The 14,722-nt window shown below is 46.3% G+C and overlaps 1 protein-coding gene across 1 annotated transcript in view; it reads right to left on the bottom strand.

The window, feature by feature from the left end:
* NKAP (NFKB activating protein) overlaps positions 1–14,722 on the bottom strand; it is a 53,664-nt gene that overhangs the window by 6,034 nt on the left and 32,908 nt on the right. The window contains exons 7-8 of the mRNA XM_073560943.1: positions 4,654–4,732; positions 2,775–2,924 (exon numbers count right to left, since the gene is read on the bottom strand). Of these exons, the coding sequence (XP_073417044.1) occupies positions 2,775–2,924; positions 4,654–4,732 (229 nt within the window). The remainder of the gene's footprint in view (positions 1–2,774; positions 2,925–4,653; positions 4,733–14,722) is intronic.

Below are 14,722 nucleotides of genomic sequence, written 5' to 3'. Positions count from 1 at the left end.
GGGAAATTTGCCTCATTATTACATGGGGGCCATAACTTCAGAACGGAGGGTCACATAAGAAAAAGAAAACCTGTTCTAGAATCAGTGGAGCAGCACCATCTTGGAGGAGGTACTCCATTTAAATTAAAACATCCAGTGAAAGGTCCTCTTTATATAAAGGCATTTTGAGAACACACACAAATATAGATCAGTATATTTTGAAAATGTGTGCATTCACATAAATTTTAGACAAAATATTTTTAAAGTGTTTCCTATCATGTAAATTTCTCTAACACAGCAGGTATCTAATATGGCAAACTCTGACGTGTCATACAGGTGCTCCATCCATAGAAAACAAAAAGTCTGTGACAGTGGCGATCTATATCAACACAGGGGCAGATTCATCAAGACTGGCATAGCACACGCTCATGCTACGCCAGTCTTGATGGAGTATAAGAGGCACATGCCACGTAAAGAATTTGGCTCCTCTTCTGAGGGAGGTGCATCTTTGCGCACCAAACCAGAAATGCTACCCATTTGGGGACTGAAGTAACATCTCTGCCATGTAAAACACCAGAAGTTTTGATCAATTGCACGAAGAGGATGTGGTGATGCCCTTTTTTCAGCTCTGCTCAGTTTGGTGAAACTGATTCAAACTGGTGTGAAACTACCAAAAGTTGCAAAACTTTTAAACAAGTTTGTGTTGCGCAAATAATTTAGCGACTTTTCAAAGCTTTTATGCCACTTTGTGTCTTGGGTATCATTAGCTGTATTGAAGCACGTGTCTGGATAAAAGATAGGTCACAGTATATGCCTCTTAAAAACAAAAGGCAACAATGAGTGGAGCTACTTTTTGAAGCCAAATGTACACTGCCTCTGGTTCATCTGTGCATACCCTGGATCCCATGAGACATCGCATATTGTTTTTCATATAGTGTTTTAATTAGTTGATTTACTGCATAAGCTGAAAATATTATGAGAATATCCACAAGCCCTATAGCATCCTAGAAGCAGTTTAATCACACTAATATATCGCTATATTTCATGGCACATAGAAATGGAGTGGGGCTAGCATTTGCCATAAAATCAACACCTACATACAGTGCCTGCAAGTAGTATTGAACCCCCTGCAGATTTAGCAGGTTTGATAAGATGCAAATAAGTTAGAGCCTTCAAACTTCAAACAAGAGCAGGATTTATTAACAGATGCATAAATCTTACAAACCAAAAAGTTACGTTGCTCAGTTAAATTTTAATAAATTTTAAACATACAAGTGTGGGTCAATTATTATTCAACCCCTAGGTTTAATATTTTGTGGAATAACCCTTGTTTACAATTACAGCTAATAATCGTCTTTTATAAGACCTGATCAGGCCGGCACAGGTCTCTGGAGTTATCTTGGTCCACTCCTCCATGCAGATCTTCTCCAAGTTATCTAGGTTCTTTGGGTCTCTCATGTGGACTTTAATCTTGAGCTCCTTCCACAAGTTTTCAATTGGGATAAGGTCAGGAGACTGACTAGGCCACGGCAACACCTTGATTTTTTCCCTCTCGAACCAGGCCTTGGTTTTCTTGGCTGTGTGCTTTGGGTCGTTGTCTTGTTGGAAGATGAAATGACGACCCATCTTAAGATTCTTGATGGAGGAGCGGAGGTTCTTGGCCAAAATCTCCAGGTAGGCCGTGCTATCCATCTTCCCATGGATGCGGACCAGATGGTCAGGCCCCTTGGCTGAGAAACAGCCCCACAGCATGATGCTGCCACCACCATGCTTGACTGTAGGGATGGTATTCTTGGGGTCGTATGCAGTGCCATCCAGTCTCCAAACGTCACGTGTGTGGTTGGCACCAAAGATCTCGATCTTGGTCTCATCAGACCAGAGAACCTTGAACCAGTCTGTCTCAGAGTCCTCCAAGTGATCATGAGCAAACTGTAGACGAGCCTTGACATGATGCTTTGAAAGTAAAGGTACCTTACGGGCTCGTCTGGAACGGAGACCATTGCGGTGGAGTACGTTACTTATGGTATTGACTGAAACCAATGTCCCCACTGCCATGAGATCTTCCCGGAGCTCCTTCCTTGTTGTCCTTGGGTTAGCCTTGACTCTTCGGACAAGCCTGGCCTCGGCACGGGAGGAAACTTTCAAAGGCTGTCCAGGCCGTGGAAGGCTAACAGTAGTTCCATAAGCCTTCCACTTCCGGATGATGCTCCCAACAGTGGAGACAGGTAGGCCCAACTTATTGGAAAGGGTTTTGTACCCCTTGCCAGCCTTGTGACCCTCCACGATCTTGTCTCTGATGGCCTTGGAATGCTCCTTTGTCTTTCCCATGTTGACCATGTATGAGTGCTGTTCACAAGTTTGGGGAGGGTCTTAAATAGTCAGAAAAGGCTGGAAAAAAGATATAATTAATCCAAACATGTGAAGCTCATTGTTCTTTGTGCCTGAAATACTTCCTAATACTTTAGGGGAACCAAACAGAATTCTGGTGGTTTGAGGGGTTGAATAATAAATGACCCTCTGAATAAACTTTTCACAATTTAAAAAAAAATTAAACAAAGAAATAACATTCTTTTTGCTGCAGTGCATTTCACACTTCCAGGCTGATCTACAGTCCAAATCTCACAATGCCAAGTTAATTCCGAATGTGTAAACCTGCTAAATCTGCAGGGGGTTGAATACTACTTGTAGGCACTGTAGTTGGCTTCAATCTACATCCCAGGTGCCCATAGTGTTGCAATGAGATCATCAATATTACTGTGTCTCCCAAGCTTTAGAGGACTAATATAGATACATACCTGCTACCACTCATTACATAGCCAGACTTCTCAAAAGAAGCAATTTCATCACTTGTCAGTCCAATTTCACCTCTCCTGGGTATACGTTTACCGGCCTTCACATATTCTGCCATGGCTGCACCTTCACCGGGTAGTAAGGCGTGACCATAACTATTTAAAAAAGAAATGCAATAGAGAAGATCAAGTATGACCATTCACATTAATAGCTTTTTTTGTATATGTAGAATGAAAAGATCCATTGATATTGGGAAACATAGAACCTTGGCATCAGAGGCACACAGACTTCTATACGGACAGAATCGCCTCAACCTTTGGGCTAACACCTTGTGATAATTCTGCAGGGTGTCCGACAGTTCCAGAAAGTGGGAGGAAAACAAACATTTAGGCATGAGGAGAAGAAATATGAATCATTATTAATATTCTTTCATGTAAAAACCATAACAAAGAAAAAGTTATTCAAACTTTAACTTAGAGTATGTGCACACAACGGCTTTTTCAATGGGGAGGGGGGGGTGAACCCACCAGGTGATTCAAGAGGAAGACTCATCAGGAAATGTATGGTGCGTCTTCATAGCGAAAAACGTCGGAGCAACGGTCATCTCATTTCCTTTAGCTGCTGGGCATTACTGAAAACCTTAAGTGGTTAAAAGACTGATCATATAAAGAGTTAGTTGTTTCTACTTAGAGATGCATATGTTCAATCATTTGAGTGTTTAGCTAGTACTTTTACAGGTGGGTTCTGGAGTGGAAATGGCCAGAAAAAGACGTCGTACACACACATATCCTTAAACTATTATTCTGAAAATCATAATGCGGTGTCCGTTTTCTGTACATACAGAATTAATCATGACTGCTAAATTCACCCTATTTTAAATCTGCACTGACTTGAAGCGATACACTCTAATATGACCCCCTCTAAGGCTCTCGCCAAAGGATCCGTCTTCCATTAGTTCTATTTGCAGCCAATGACCCTTTGCAGTAGCATGCGACAACTGGGTTGGTGCCCACTTCAGCAATGCTAAAGATCCAACTGATTGCAGCTGCATTTGCACCTAATGGCCCTGTCTAATTCATGAAAACAGATACCCCTAAGACCCTGTCTAAGAAAACATTTCCCAGCCCAATTCGGCTCATAATTTAGATTCCCTATCAGTACGTCTTTGGAGTGCGAGACTAAACCCGAGAACCCGGAGGAAATTAGCGCAAACATGGGGACAACATACAAACTCCTTGCAGATGTTGCCCTTGGTGGGATTTGAACCCAAGACCCTAAACACTAGGCCACCATGCTGCCGAAAATCAGTCAAATAATGGGTCACAGTTACATGTACAGCCTGATAAAGACACATGACAGGTCAAAAGATAGCTGTGATGTAATTGGCATAATACACAAGTCTTTTTACTGCTATCATTTGTTTAGAAGCTGTCTACCGCGTTGCGACTATGGATCTGATACCAAGTGGGATTCCTTGATTTTGGACATTGTATCCTGGGGATGGAGGAGTGCTGTTGATCACTTCAATTTACATTCACAACTATCAATGGTCACCCTCATCCATATAAATAAAAGTTGGCCACGTTGAGATCCATCTCCATCAAGAAGCACATTAGAGCAGAGAGAGGGGCCTGCAGCACTGAAGAGCAGTGTAATGAGGGGAAATGTAGTTTTAGCAGAAAGGTGAATGGGTGGTCCAATTCTATCTGAAGCTGGATGCACAGTGAAGTAGGAGATGAACATGACAAAAAAGGTAGAAGGCAAAAAAAATCCCCAACAACCTTTATTTTGGGATACTACTGTATAATAGTAATCATGCAAATACTTCACAAAAAATACTGCAATTGTGGGAATAAACCTTTAAAAAATAAAGTATAGACTTACTTTAATGGTTTATCATCTTGAGATAAGTGTGTTATTGGAGCTTCAGGCCCAACAAAATCCACATCATCGATATTAACCTCTGTAGAAAAATAAATATATTCACATATTTTAACATCTGCCTTATATGACACTTAAAGACAAAAGTTTCCTCGCGCATCTGTCAAAACGCAACATAAACTATACACATTTACAAACAAGTTCTCAAGTGCACGTCTAATGCTATTCAAATACCAGATAGACATCTCAGGCCTATTAAACCTTTCACTGAAAAGTTTTCACACTTTGGACAAACATGAGTAAAACAAACTACAAATTTACTTTCTGACAAATAGATGTTATACTTTGTAATGAATAAAGTAGTGTTTTTTTACATCACTGGAGCTTTGATAAAATCAAATCATAATATAGCTCCATATCCATTTATTTTCTGAAAACAGACTGCTGACACATCATAAAAATGACACCCAGACACATGAAAGTAGGAATCAAAACATAAAATTTTGAAAAAAAAAAAAAAAAAAAAAAAGGAAGAAATTATATTGGTAGCTTAACCCCTTAACGGCCAAGCCATTTTGTAGGTTAGAGACCAGGCCTTAATTTTGAAATCGGACCTCTGCCTTAATTTTGAAATCGGACAACTGTCACTTTATGTGGTTATAACTCTGGAACACTTCAACGTATCCCGCTGATTCTGAGATTGTTTTTTTGTGACATATTGTACTTCATGTTAGTGGTAAAACATGGATTTTTGTGAGTACTCACCGTAAAATCCTTTTCTCCGAGACGCTCATTGGGGGACACAGGTACTGTGGGTGTATGCTACTGCCGTCTGGAGGCTGACACTAAGTATACAAAAAAAAAAGTTAGCTCCTCCTCCGCCGCATACACCCTCGCCCCGATTGCGGGCGGAAACCAGTTTAGTGCAATAGCAGTAGGAGAACACAAAACAAATTAGCCTTAACGCAGAATACATATGTCTGAAAAAAGACCACCCTTCCTTTTTAAAAAAGGAATTATACTAATTAAATAAACAAGAGCCAACTGGCTATCAGGGTGGGTGCTGTGTCCCCCAAAGAGCGTCTCGGAGAAAAGGATTTTACGGTGAGTACTCACAAAAATCCATGTTTCTCCTTCGTCTCATTGGGGGACACAGGTACTGTGGGACATCCTAAAGCAGTCCCTGGGTGGGAAGTTAACTCACCGATCCAAGCCGCATGCCCTCCTGTTTAAAGGTGCGCCACTGCCGCTTGGAGAATTTTTCTACCCAGGCTCGCATCTGACGAAGCCTGAGTATGCACATTGTAATGCTTAGAAAAAGTATGCAGGCTGGACCAGGTTGCCGCCTTGCACACCTGCTCTGCCAAAGCCTGGTGCCGAAGCGCCCACTGCCCAAGTAGAGTGCGCCCCTATCCCTGTTGGAATCGGTGTGCCTCTAACACAGTAAGCCTCTTGAATAGTTAGACGAATCCATCTGGCTATGGTCGACCTTGAGGCTGCAAGCCCCTTCCTGCGCCCTTCGGGGATCACAAACAGCGAGTCTGGCGAAAAGGTGCTGTCCTCGACACGTACCTCCTGAGCGCTCTCACTAGGTCCAACGTGTGGAGCGCCCTTTCCACCCTATGTACTGGCGCTGGACAAAATGAAGGCAGAACAATGTCCTCATTAATGTGGAACGAGGACACGACCTTTGGCAGAAAGGGGGGAGCTGGTCTAAGGACTACCTTATCCTTCTAAAAAGTCAGAAACGGTGCTTTACAAGATAGGGCTGCCAACTCCGAAACCCGCATAATGGAAGTTATGGCTACCAAGAATACGACCTTCCTGGAAAGATATGATAATGAAACTTCTTGCAACGGCTCAAAAGGAGCTTCCTGCAGGACACCCAGGACCAGGTTAAGATCCCAGGAGTCTATGGGCGCTCTATAGGGGGCACCAAATGGGAGACCCCTTGGATGAACGTCTTGACCTGCATATTAGTAGCGATCCTTCGCTGGAAGAGGACAGACAAGGCTGATATCTGTCTCCTAAGGGAGCTCGGGGCCAATCCTGCATCTAGGCCTGACTGAAGAAAAGCCAGGATGTTGGGAACCGAAAAAGACAGTGGAGCAACCCCGTGCTCTCGACACCAACGAAAGAAAACCTTCCAAGTGTGACGGTAAATTCTCGCCGAGGAAGGTTTTCGGGCGCTAACCATTGTAGCAACCACTTCACGCCCAAACCCTGCCTGGGTCAGAATCCAAGATTCAATGACCATGCAGTCAAACACAGGGCCCCCGAGTTCGGGTGGCAGATCGGCCCCTGAGACAGTAAGTCTGGCCGTTCCGGCAGACGCCAAGGAACGTCTGCGAGGAGCTGCACCAGATCCACGTACCATGACCTCCGGGGCCAGTCTGGGGCCAGCAGAATTGCCGGAACCCCCTCTGCCATGATTTTTCTGATGACCCTCGGAAGCAGTGGCAGCGGGGGAAACAGGTATGGGAGCCGAAACTGGCTCCACGGTAGGACCAACACATCCACTGCGATTGCTCGCGGGTCTTGAGACCGAGCGACAAACACGGCTACTTTGGAGTTTTCCCTGGAGGCCATCAGATCCACGTCTGGAGTCCCCCACCGTTGGCAAATCTGCTGGAACACCTCGGGGTGCAGGGACCATTCCCCGGCCGCGACACCCTCCCGGCTTAGGAAATTTGCTGCCCAATTTTCCACGCCTGGTATGTGGACTGCTGAGATTACCGAGTGGTTCCCCTCGGCCCAGCGTAGTACATGCTCTATCTCGCGCATGGTTGCCCGGTGATTCACGTACGCCACCGCTATGGCATTGGTTGATTGAATCCGGAACGGACGCCCTGCTAGAAAGTGCTGGAAATGCTGCAGTGCCAACCGTACCGCTCGAATCTCCAACAAGTTGATCGGGAGGCGCCTCTCCTGATGCGACCATTGCCCCTGAGCCGTGTGATGACGGAAAACTGCTCCCCAACCGAGAAGACTCGCATCGGTTGTGATCACCAACCACTGATCTGGGGGAAAGGGCTTCCCCTGAAGAAGAGAGGAGTCGCATGTCCACCACTGAAGAGACCGTCTGACTCGAGAGGACAACCTGCACTGATGATCGAGCGTGAATGGACTCTTGTCCCAAGATGTCAAGAGAGCGTGCTGCAGGGGACGAAGATGAAATTGGGCAAACGGAATCGCTTCCATTGCCACCACCATCCTCCCTAGAACCCTCATCCCGAATCGAATGGTGTGAGGGCCTGGTCGTGGAAGATTCCGAACTCCCTGATGGAGCGCTCGAGCCTTGTCCCGAGGGAGAATTACCAACCCTCGGGAGGTGTCGAAAATCATCCCTAGGAATGAGATCCTGTGAGCTGGGACAAGGGACGACTTTTTCCCGTTGACCAGCCATCCTAGGCGAGACAGGGTATCCAGCGTGATGCTGACATTTTCCTTGCATGCCCGAAAGGATGGACCCTTCACTAAGAGGTCGCCTAAGTACGGTAAAACCACTATGCCCCGAGAATGTAGAATGGCCATGACGACCGCCATTACCTTCGTGAACACTCTGGGGGCGGTGGCCAACCCGAAAGGCAGAGCCACAAATTGGAAATGCCGACCATCGATTGCAAAACGTAGGAATCTTTGATGCGGGGGAAAAATAGGGACGTGCAGGTAAGCATCCTGGACATTGATCGAGGCCAAGTATTCTCCCTGCTCCATGGACGATACGACTGAACGGAGAGATTCCATTTGAAAGTGCCTGATTCTCATGAACCTGTTCAGGAGTTTTACGTCCAGAACCGGCCTTACTGTCCCATCCTTCTTGGGCACTGCGAACAGGTTGGAATAAAAACCTTGAATCTTTCTGCACTCTGGTACAGGAACAACGACCCCGTTGCGCTGCAGCACCCCGATAGCCCCTAGCAATGCCTCTGCCCGGGATTCTGCTTTGGGCAGCCGGGAAAGAAAAAATAGTCTTGGAGGATCTCTGACAAATTCTATTTTGTACCCCGACGACACTAGTTCCGCCACCCATGCGTCGCGTGCCACCGTGACCCAAACATGGCAGAACCTGAGTAGACGTCCGCCCACTGCCATCTTCGGGTACCGGATGCCCCCGAGTCATTTCGCTGAGGGCCTCTGGGATCTGGCTCCCTTTGACCTGGGCGGGCGGCCTCGCATCCTGCCCAGCGGGTTGGCTCTATACGTGACCTGACGCTCCTTGTCCTGGTTGTAGCGGGCTGGGGCGGAAGAACTGGCTGCTGCCATCCACCCGGGGCTGCGAAATGCCCGAAAGCGCACCTGAGGCTGACGAAATGGCAGTTTAATCTTCTGTTGTGGGAGAAAGCTGCTTTTTCCCCCGGTTGCATCTGAGATGAGCTTGTCTAATTTTTCCCCAAATAGGCGGCTACCCTGATAAGGCAGGGAAGTCAAGGATTTCTTGGAGATCGAATCAGCCCGCCATAGCCTTAACCACAAGGCTCTCCTAATGGTGATTGCATTCACCGCCGCTAGTGCTGCGCAATTCGCCGCATCCAAGGACGCATTGATTAAATAGTCACCTGCCATCGCGATCTGACCTGCTATCTCAGACACTTCCGTCGGCAGGTCTCTATCCTGTAGGACCTTATTTAAAGAATCTGACCATGACATCATGGCCTTGGCTACCCATGTTGCCGCAAATGAAGGAGAGAGTGCTGATCCAAATGCCTCATACACCGAGCGGGCTAAACTTTCTATGAGCCGATCCATGGGGTCTTTAATAGAAGAACCACTAGGCACCAACAACAAAGATCTCGAGGCCAGGCGTGACACTGGGGGATCCACAACCGGAGATTCCGCCCATCTCTTACAGAGCTCTGGCGCAAACGGATTTCTCGTTTTTAGCGTTTTCTGGCCCGAAAAACGCTTGTCTGGACGTTCCCTGTGTCGCTGGACTATGTCCTCGAACTCTGGATGAGTGCTAAATACTCTATGCGGTCTCCTGGCCTTCTTAAAGGATACCTTATGACCTGCTGTTAAAGAGACGTCCTCCTCAATACCCAAAGTCTGATTGACCGCTTCAATGAGACTGTCTACCGTCTCCCGACACCCCGGGGTATCCAGGTCCAAGGATTCCTCCCCGTCATAACCTGAACTCTGCTCGCTCCCGGAAAATGGTGATGGTGAGCGAGACGCCGCACTCACGGATGCCGAAGCACCGGAGGGGCCTGGAGACGCAGTGTGGGTTCTCTTCCTATGCGTCTGCCTAGAGAGAGTGCGGCCCCTGCAGGCCGGAGGCTCTTGTGAGGTGGATGAACCCTCCCCAACAGGCGAGCTGTCGTCTCTACCCCTATCCGGGGCCTGAAGGGTCTCAATCGCCTTTGTAAGCGAAACCATGGACCGAGAAAGTGATAACGCCCATTCCGGGGGATCCAGACCCCTGGGCTCCGTCGCAGGGGAGGGCTCCTGGGCGCGTTCGGAGTCACAGGCTTCACATAATTTAATAGTCTGCGTTCGTGGGAACATAACCCCACAGGAAACGCATGCGGCATAAAGGAACGTGTGCGTTTTTCCTTTCCCAGACATAATGCTGCTTAGGCCCACTCTTAAAGTTCGAGGGGAAAGGAGGAGGAGGAGAGTACCCTTAAATGCACGTAGCGTAGCTCCGGGACGGGGTCGCACTTACCCTGCTCCTGTGTGTCCCCCCCGCGCTCCTGGGTCTGCCTCCGATGCGCTCCTTCACCTCTGGGTAGGCTGCGAGTGTCTCTTCTGATCGCGGCCTACCCTGCTCTGAAGCCGGGGCCTCAATTTTATCCAGCGCCCGCCCTAGTCACGGGGAGGCGGCGCCGGATATGACGTCGCGCCGGGGGCCGGGACCCTCCACCCGCGGCCTAGGCCGAAGCTGCGGGCTAAATTAGACCCGTCCGCCCGCTCGAGCGCAGGCGCCCCCACTAGCCCGGCAATCCGGATCCCCCAAGCTGCTCTCCTCCATCCGCTGGCAGCGCAGGTCCGCGGGAGAGCCTCCCAGACCCCGCCGTGCGCAGGTACCCGGAGGGAGGTGGGGAGACGAGGAGGAGAGGAGAACAGGAGGAAGAGAGGACGGAGAGAGAGGAGGAAGGGAGACAGGGGGAGGGTGGGGAACGGTGCTGCAGATCGCAACCTGGCCCACTATGTCCGAGCTGCCCTGATTATTATTGGACTCCACAGGGGGGTCCATCCTACAAAAACACTGCCCAGAGCCCTCCCCAGCTCCATACCTGCATCACCTTGTCTACCCATCACTCGGTAGCAACACCTGGGGTATTTGATTTTAGGACAGTGCAGGCACCCCAGCTCTGTCTGCCCTGCAGGGGCGAGGAGAGGGACCGTCCGCCGCCATGCAGCACCGTCGTCTTGCGTTGGTGGAGCAGTGGGGGCCGCACAGACTAGTCTTGTGCCTCTGTGCAAGCCCATGGTTTCAATACCTAGGGGTGGACAGGGCTAAGTCTGGCATAATGTCCCACGTCGCGGGAAAGGATACGTGGAGGGATACTCGCACGTGCTCGCCCGTTGATGGCTTGGGGAAATCGAATCCTTTCAATAGGATGCGTTTCCCCTGTCTCATTTCCATAAAATAAAAAAGAAAAATAGAAGTCTGGGGAAAAGTCCCAGATATGTCCCTCGAGCCGGGAAAAGATACGCGGAGGCGATACTCAACGCGTGCTCGCCTGTTGATGGTTTGGGGAGATCGGACCCTTTCAATAGGATCCGTCGCCCCTGTCTCCTCTTCATAGCAAGAAAACCACAAAAAAAAAAAAAATAAATTGTCTGGAGAGATCCAGACTGCGTGTGCCTCCATAGGACACTAAGCAAAAAAACTGGTTTCCGCCCGCAATCGGGGCGAGGGTGTATGCGGCGGAAGAGGAGCTAACTTATGAGACGAAGGAGAAATTTCTTCGATATGACTTGCGTTTAATTATGAAAAAAAATGGAAATATGGCGAAAATTTTTAAAATTTTGCAATTTTCAAACTTTTAATTTTTATGCCCTTAAATCAGAGAGATATGTCACAAAAAATAGTTAATAAATAACATTTCCCACATGTCTACTTTACATCAGCACAATTTTGGAACCAAAATTTTTTTTTCTTTGGAAGTTATAAGGGTTAGAAGTTGACCAGCGATTTCTCATTTTTCCAACAAAATTTACAAAACCATTTTTTTTAGGGACCACCTCACATTTGAAGTGAGTTTGGGGAGTCAATATAACAGAAAATACCCAAAAGAGACACCATTCTAAAAACTGCACCCCTCAAGGTGTTCAAAATCACATTCAAGAAGTTTATTAACCGTTTAGGTACTTCAAAAGAATTGAAGCAATGTGGAAGTAAAAAATGAACATTTAACTTTTTTTCCCCAAAATTTTTATTTGGACACAATTTTTTTTATTTTGTCAAGGGTATCAGGAGAAAATGAACCACAATTTTTGTTGTGCAATTTCTCCTGAGTACACAGCTACCCCACATGTGGAGGAAGACCACTCTTTAGGCGCACGGCAGTGCTCAGAAGGGAAGGAGCATCATTTGAGATTTTGAATGTCAAATTGGCTGGAATCGAGAGCGGACGCCATGTCGCGTTTGGAGAGCCCCTGATGTACCTAAACATCGGAAACCCCCACAAGTGACCCCATTTTGGAAACTAGACCCCCCAAGGAACTTATCTAAATGTGTGTTGAGCACTTTGAACCCCCAAGGCCTACACAGAAGGTTATAACGTAGAGCCGTAAAATTAAAAAAATCCTATTTTTTCCACAAAAATGATCTTCAATGAGCTATAATTTTTCCATATTTCGGCCGACAGTCATGTGCGGGCTTGATTTTTGCGGGAAGAGCTGACGTTTTTATTGGTACCATTTTCGGGCACATAACGTTTTTTGATCGCTTTCTATTCTGATTTATCTGTTCATTTTTTGAATGAACAAAACCCAGCAATTTAGGAATGCTTTTTTTTTTCCCCCCTCCGTTCCGCATGTGGTAAAATTAGTATGGCAGCTTTATTCTTGGTCACTACGATTACAGCGATACCACATTTATATCGTTTTTTTATGCTTTGGTGTTTTTTTTACACAAAAATTTTTATAGAAAAAATATTTTTGCATCACTTTATTCTGCGAGTTATAACTTTATTTTTTTGCTGATGGAACTGTATAGCGGCTCGTTTTTTGCAGGACAAGATGACGTTTTCAGCGATACCACGTCTATTTATATTCGTCTTTTTGATTGCGTGTTATTGCACTTTTTCCAAGCAGTATGATGATACTGCTTGGAAAAAGCATTATTTGCTACTTTTTTGTGTTTTTTTTTTTTACGGCGTTCACTGAACGGGTTAACTGGGGTGATACTTTTATAGATAGGATTTTTACGGACGTGGCGATACCAAACATGTGTATTTTTTTGTTTATTTTAATTTTTTTTACATAAAAATGTGTAATTTTTAGGGAATTTTTTTACATTTTTTTTTTTTTTTTTACCTTGTCCCTTTATGGGACTTTCACTTTCACTTTAGGTATAATACATTACAATGCTCCAGCATTGTAATGCATTATACCAATGCTGAGAGCTGCTGACACCATGCTGTGAGCATGATCTCACCAGCTCTCCGTAGGTAAATGACCCGGAGGTTATCATGACACCTCCGGGTCATCATGGCACAGGTCGGGCCCCGCGATTACATCGCAGGGACGCCAACCTGAGGCAGAGGGAGCCCCTACCCTCTGAACACTGCAATCACGCTCGATCGCAGCAGTGAGGGGGTTAACAGCCAGGGGCGGTGGGGGCTCTGCTCCTAGCTGTCAGTGCAGGACGCTCAGCCACTGCAGCGCTGGGCTCCTACACTGATCAGGCAAGGAGAAGCTCAAATTTCAGCTTCTCCTGCTGATCACTGCTGTGTTTGGTCTGTCAGATTGACCGACCAATCACAGCGCTGTGGGTGCAGGGACGGAGTGCAAGGGTGCCTGCCCCCCTTCCTGTGCTTCTCAGCTGTCATAGACAGCTGTCGGCACTGAACTGAAACTTCGTGTTTACACGCAGAAAGTGCTGTGCAGTGCTGAAAGTTACCTCCGGCCATGACGGACTGTGCACGTCCATACACATTAAGGGGTTAAAGGGAAATTGGTCAGTAGGTTTGTTATGTAATCTGAGAGCATCCTGATGTAGAGGCAGAGAACATGATTCCAATGATGTGTCACTTATTGAGCTTTGTTTTGCTGTTTCAATAAAAATAGAGTTTTAAAAGCAAGAGATTATCACTGCATGACTAGGTATGTCATGCCTCCTAGTCCAACCAGCACCTCACCACTGATTAGCAGCTGTCAATATACATAGAAAGCTGCCAATTAGTGGTGGGTGGAGGAGCACTCTGAGCTCTGCTAGATCTACACCAGAGAAAACTGTGATTCTATCACAAGTGCTGCACCAGTAAGCAAAGTGATACATAGCTGGAATCAGGGTCTCTGTCTCTACATCATGCTGCTGTCAGATTATATAGCAAAACCAACCTGCTGCCAGATTCCCTTTAAGGCTTGATAAAAGCAAAGAGTGAGACACACATCTCCTAAAAATAAAAGCTCACCATCTGCTTTAGTCCTACCACTTCTGCCTCTGTCTACATAACATCTTCACCACAACTGAAGACACTAAATTGTGAACAGGTGTAATAAGGCATGAGGGTTATTACATCAGCAACAACTCTTCTTTTCACCCATTTAGTTCACAACAATATTTCCCCCCTTTTACTGTCAGTCAGGCGGCACACATACTTTCAGATTGGTAAGGAGTCCTAACAAGACGCTTCTGTATTTTTCACACTGTTCCATTTGAGCAATTTCCATAGTAAAATAAGAGTTTGTTATATTTATCCACTTTGAAATAATAATACAAGAAAATCAAGAATTAAAAAAAAAAACAATACACATTACCACCTCCCCAAATAGGCAGATTTACATTTTTTTTTTTTTTTTAGTATTTTTGCTGACAACATAGCGGGAAGAGCTGCAATTGTTGACAAAACCATTCATTTTACCATGAAATGCACTGGAAAATGAGGAAAACACTAAA

Source organism: Dendrobates tinctorius, unplaced genomic scaffold (assembly GCF_039654945.1).
Source record: "Dendrobates tinctorius isolate UK_male_01 unplaced genomic scaffold, ASM3965494v1 ptg000309l, whole genome shotgun sequence".
Classification (NCBI taxonomy): Eukaryota; Metazoa; Chordata; class Amphibia; order Anura; family Dendrobatidae; genus Dendrobates; species Dendrobates tinctorius.
The sequence above is the reverse complement of the archived record's forward strand: the minus strand, read 5'-3'. Positions and strand labels throughout refer to the sequence as shown.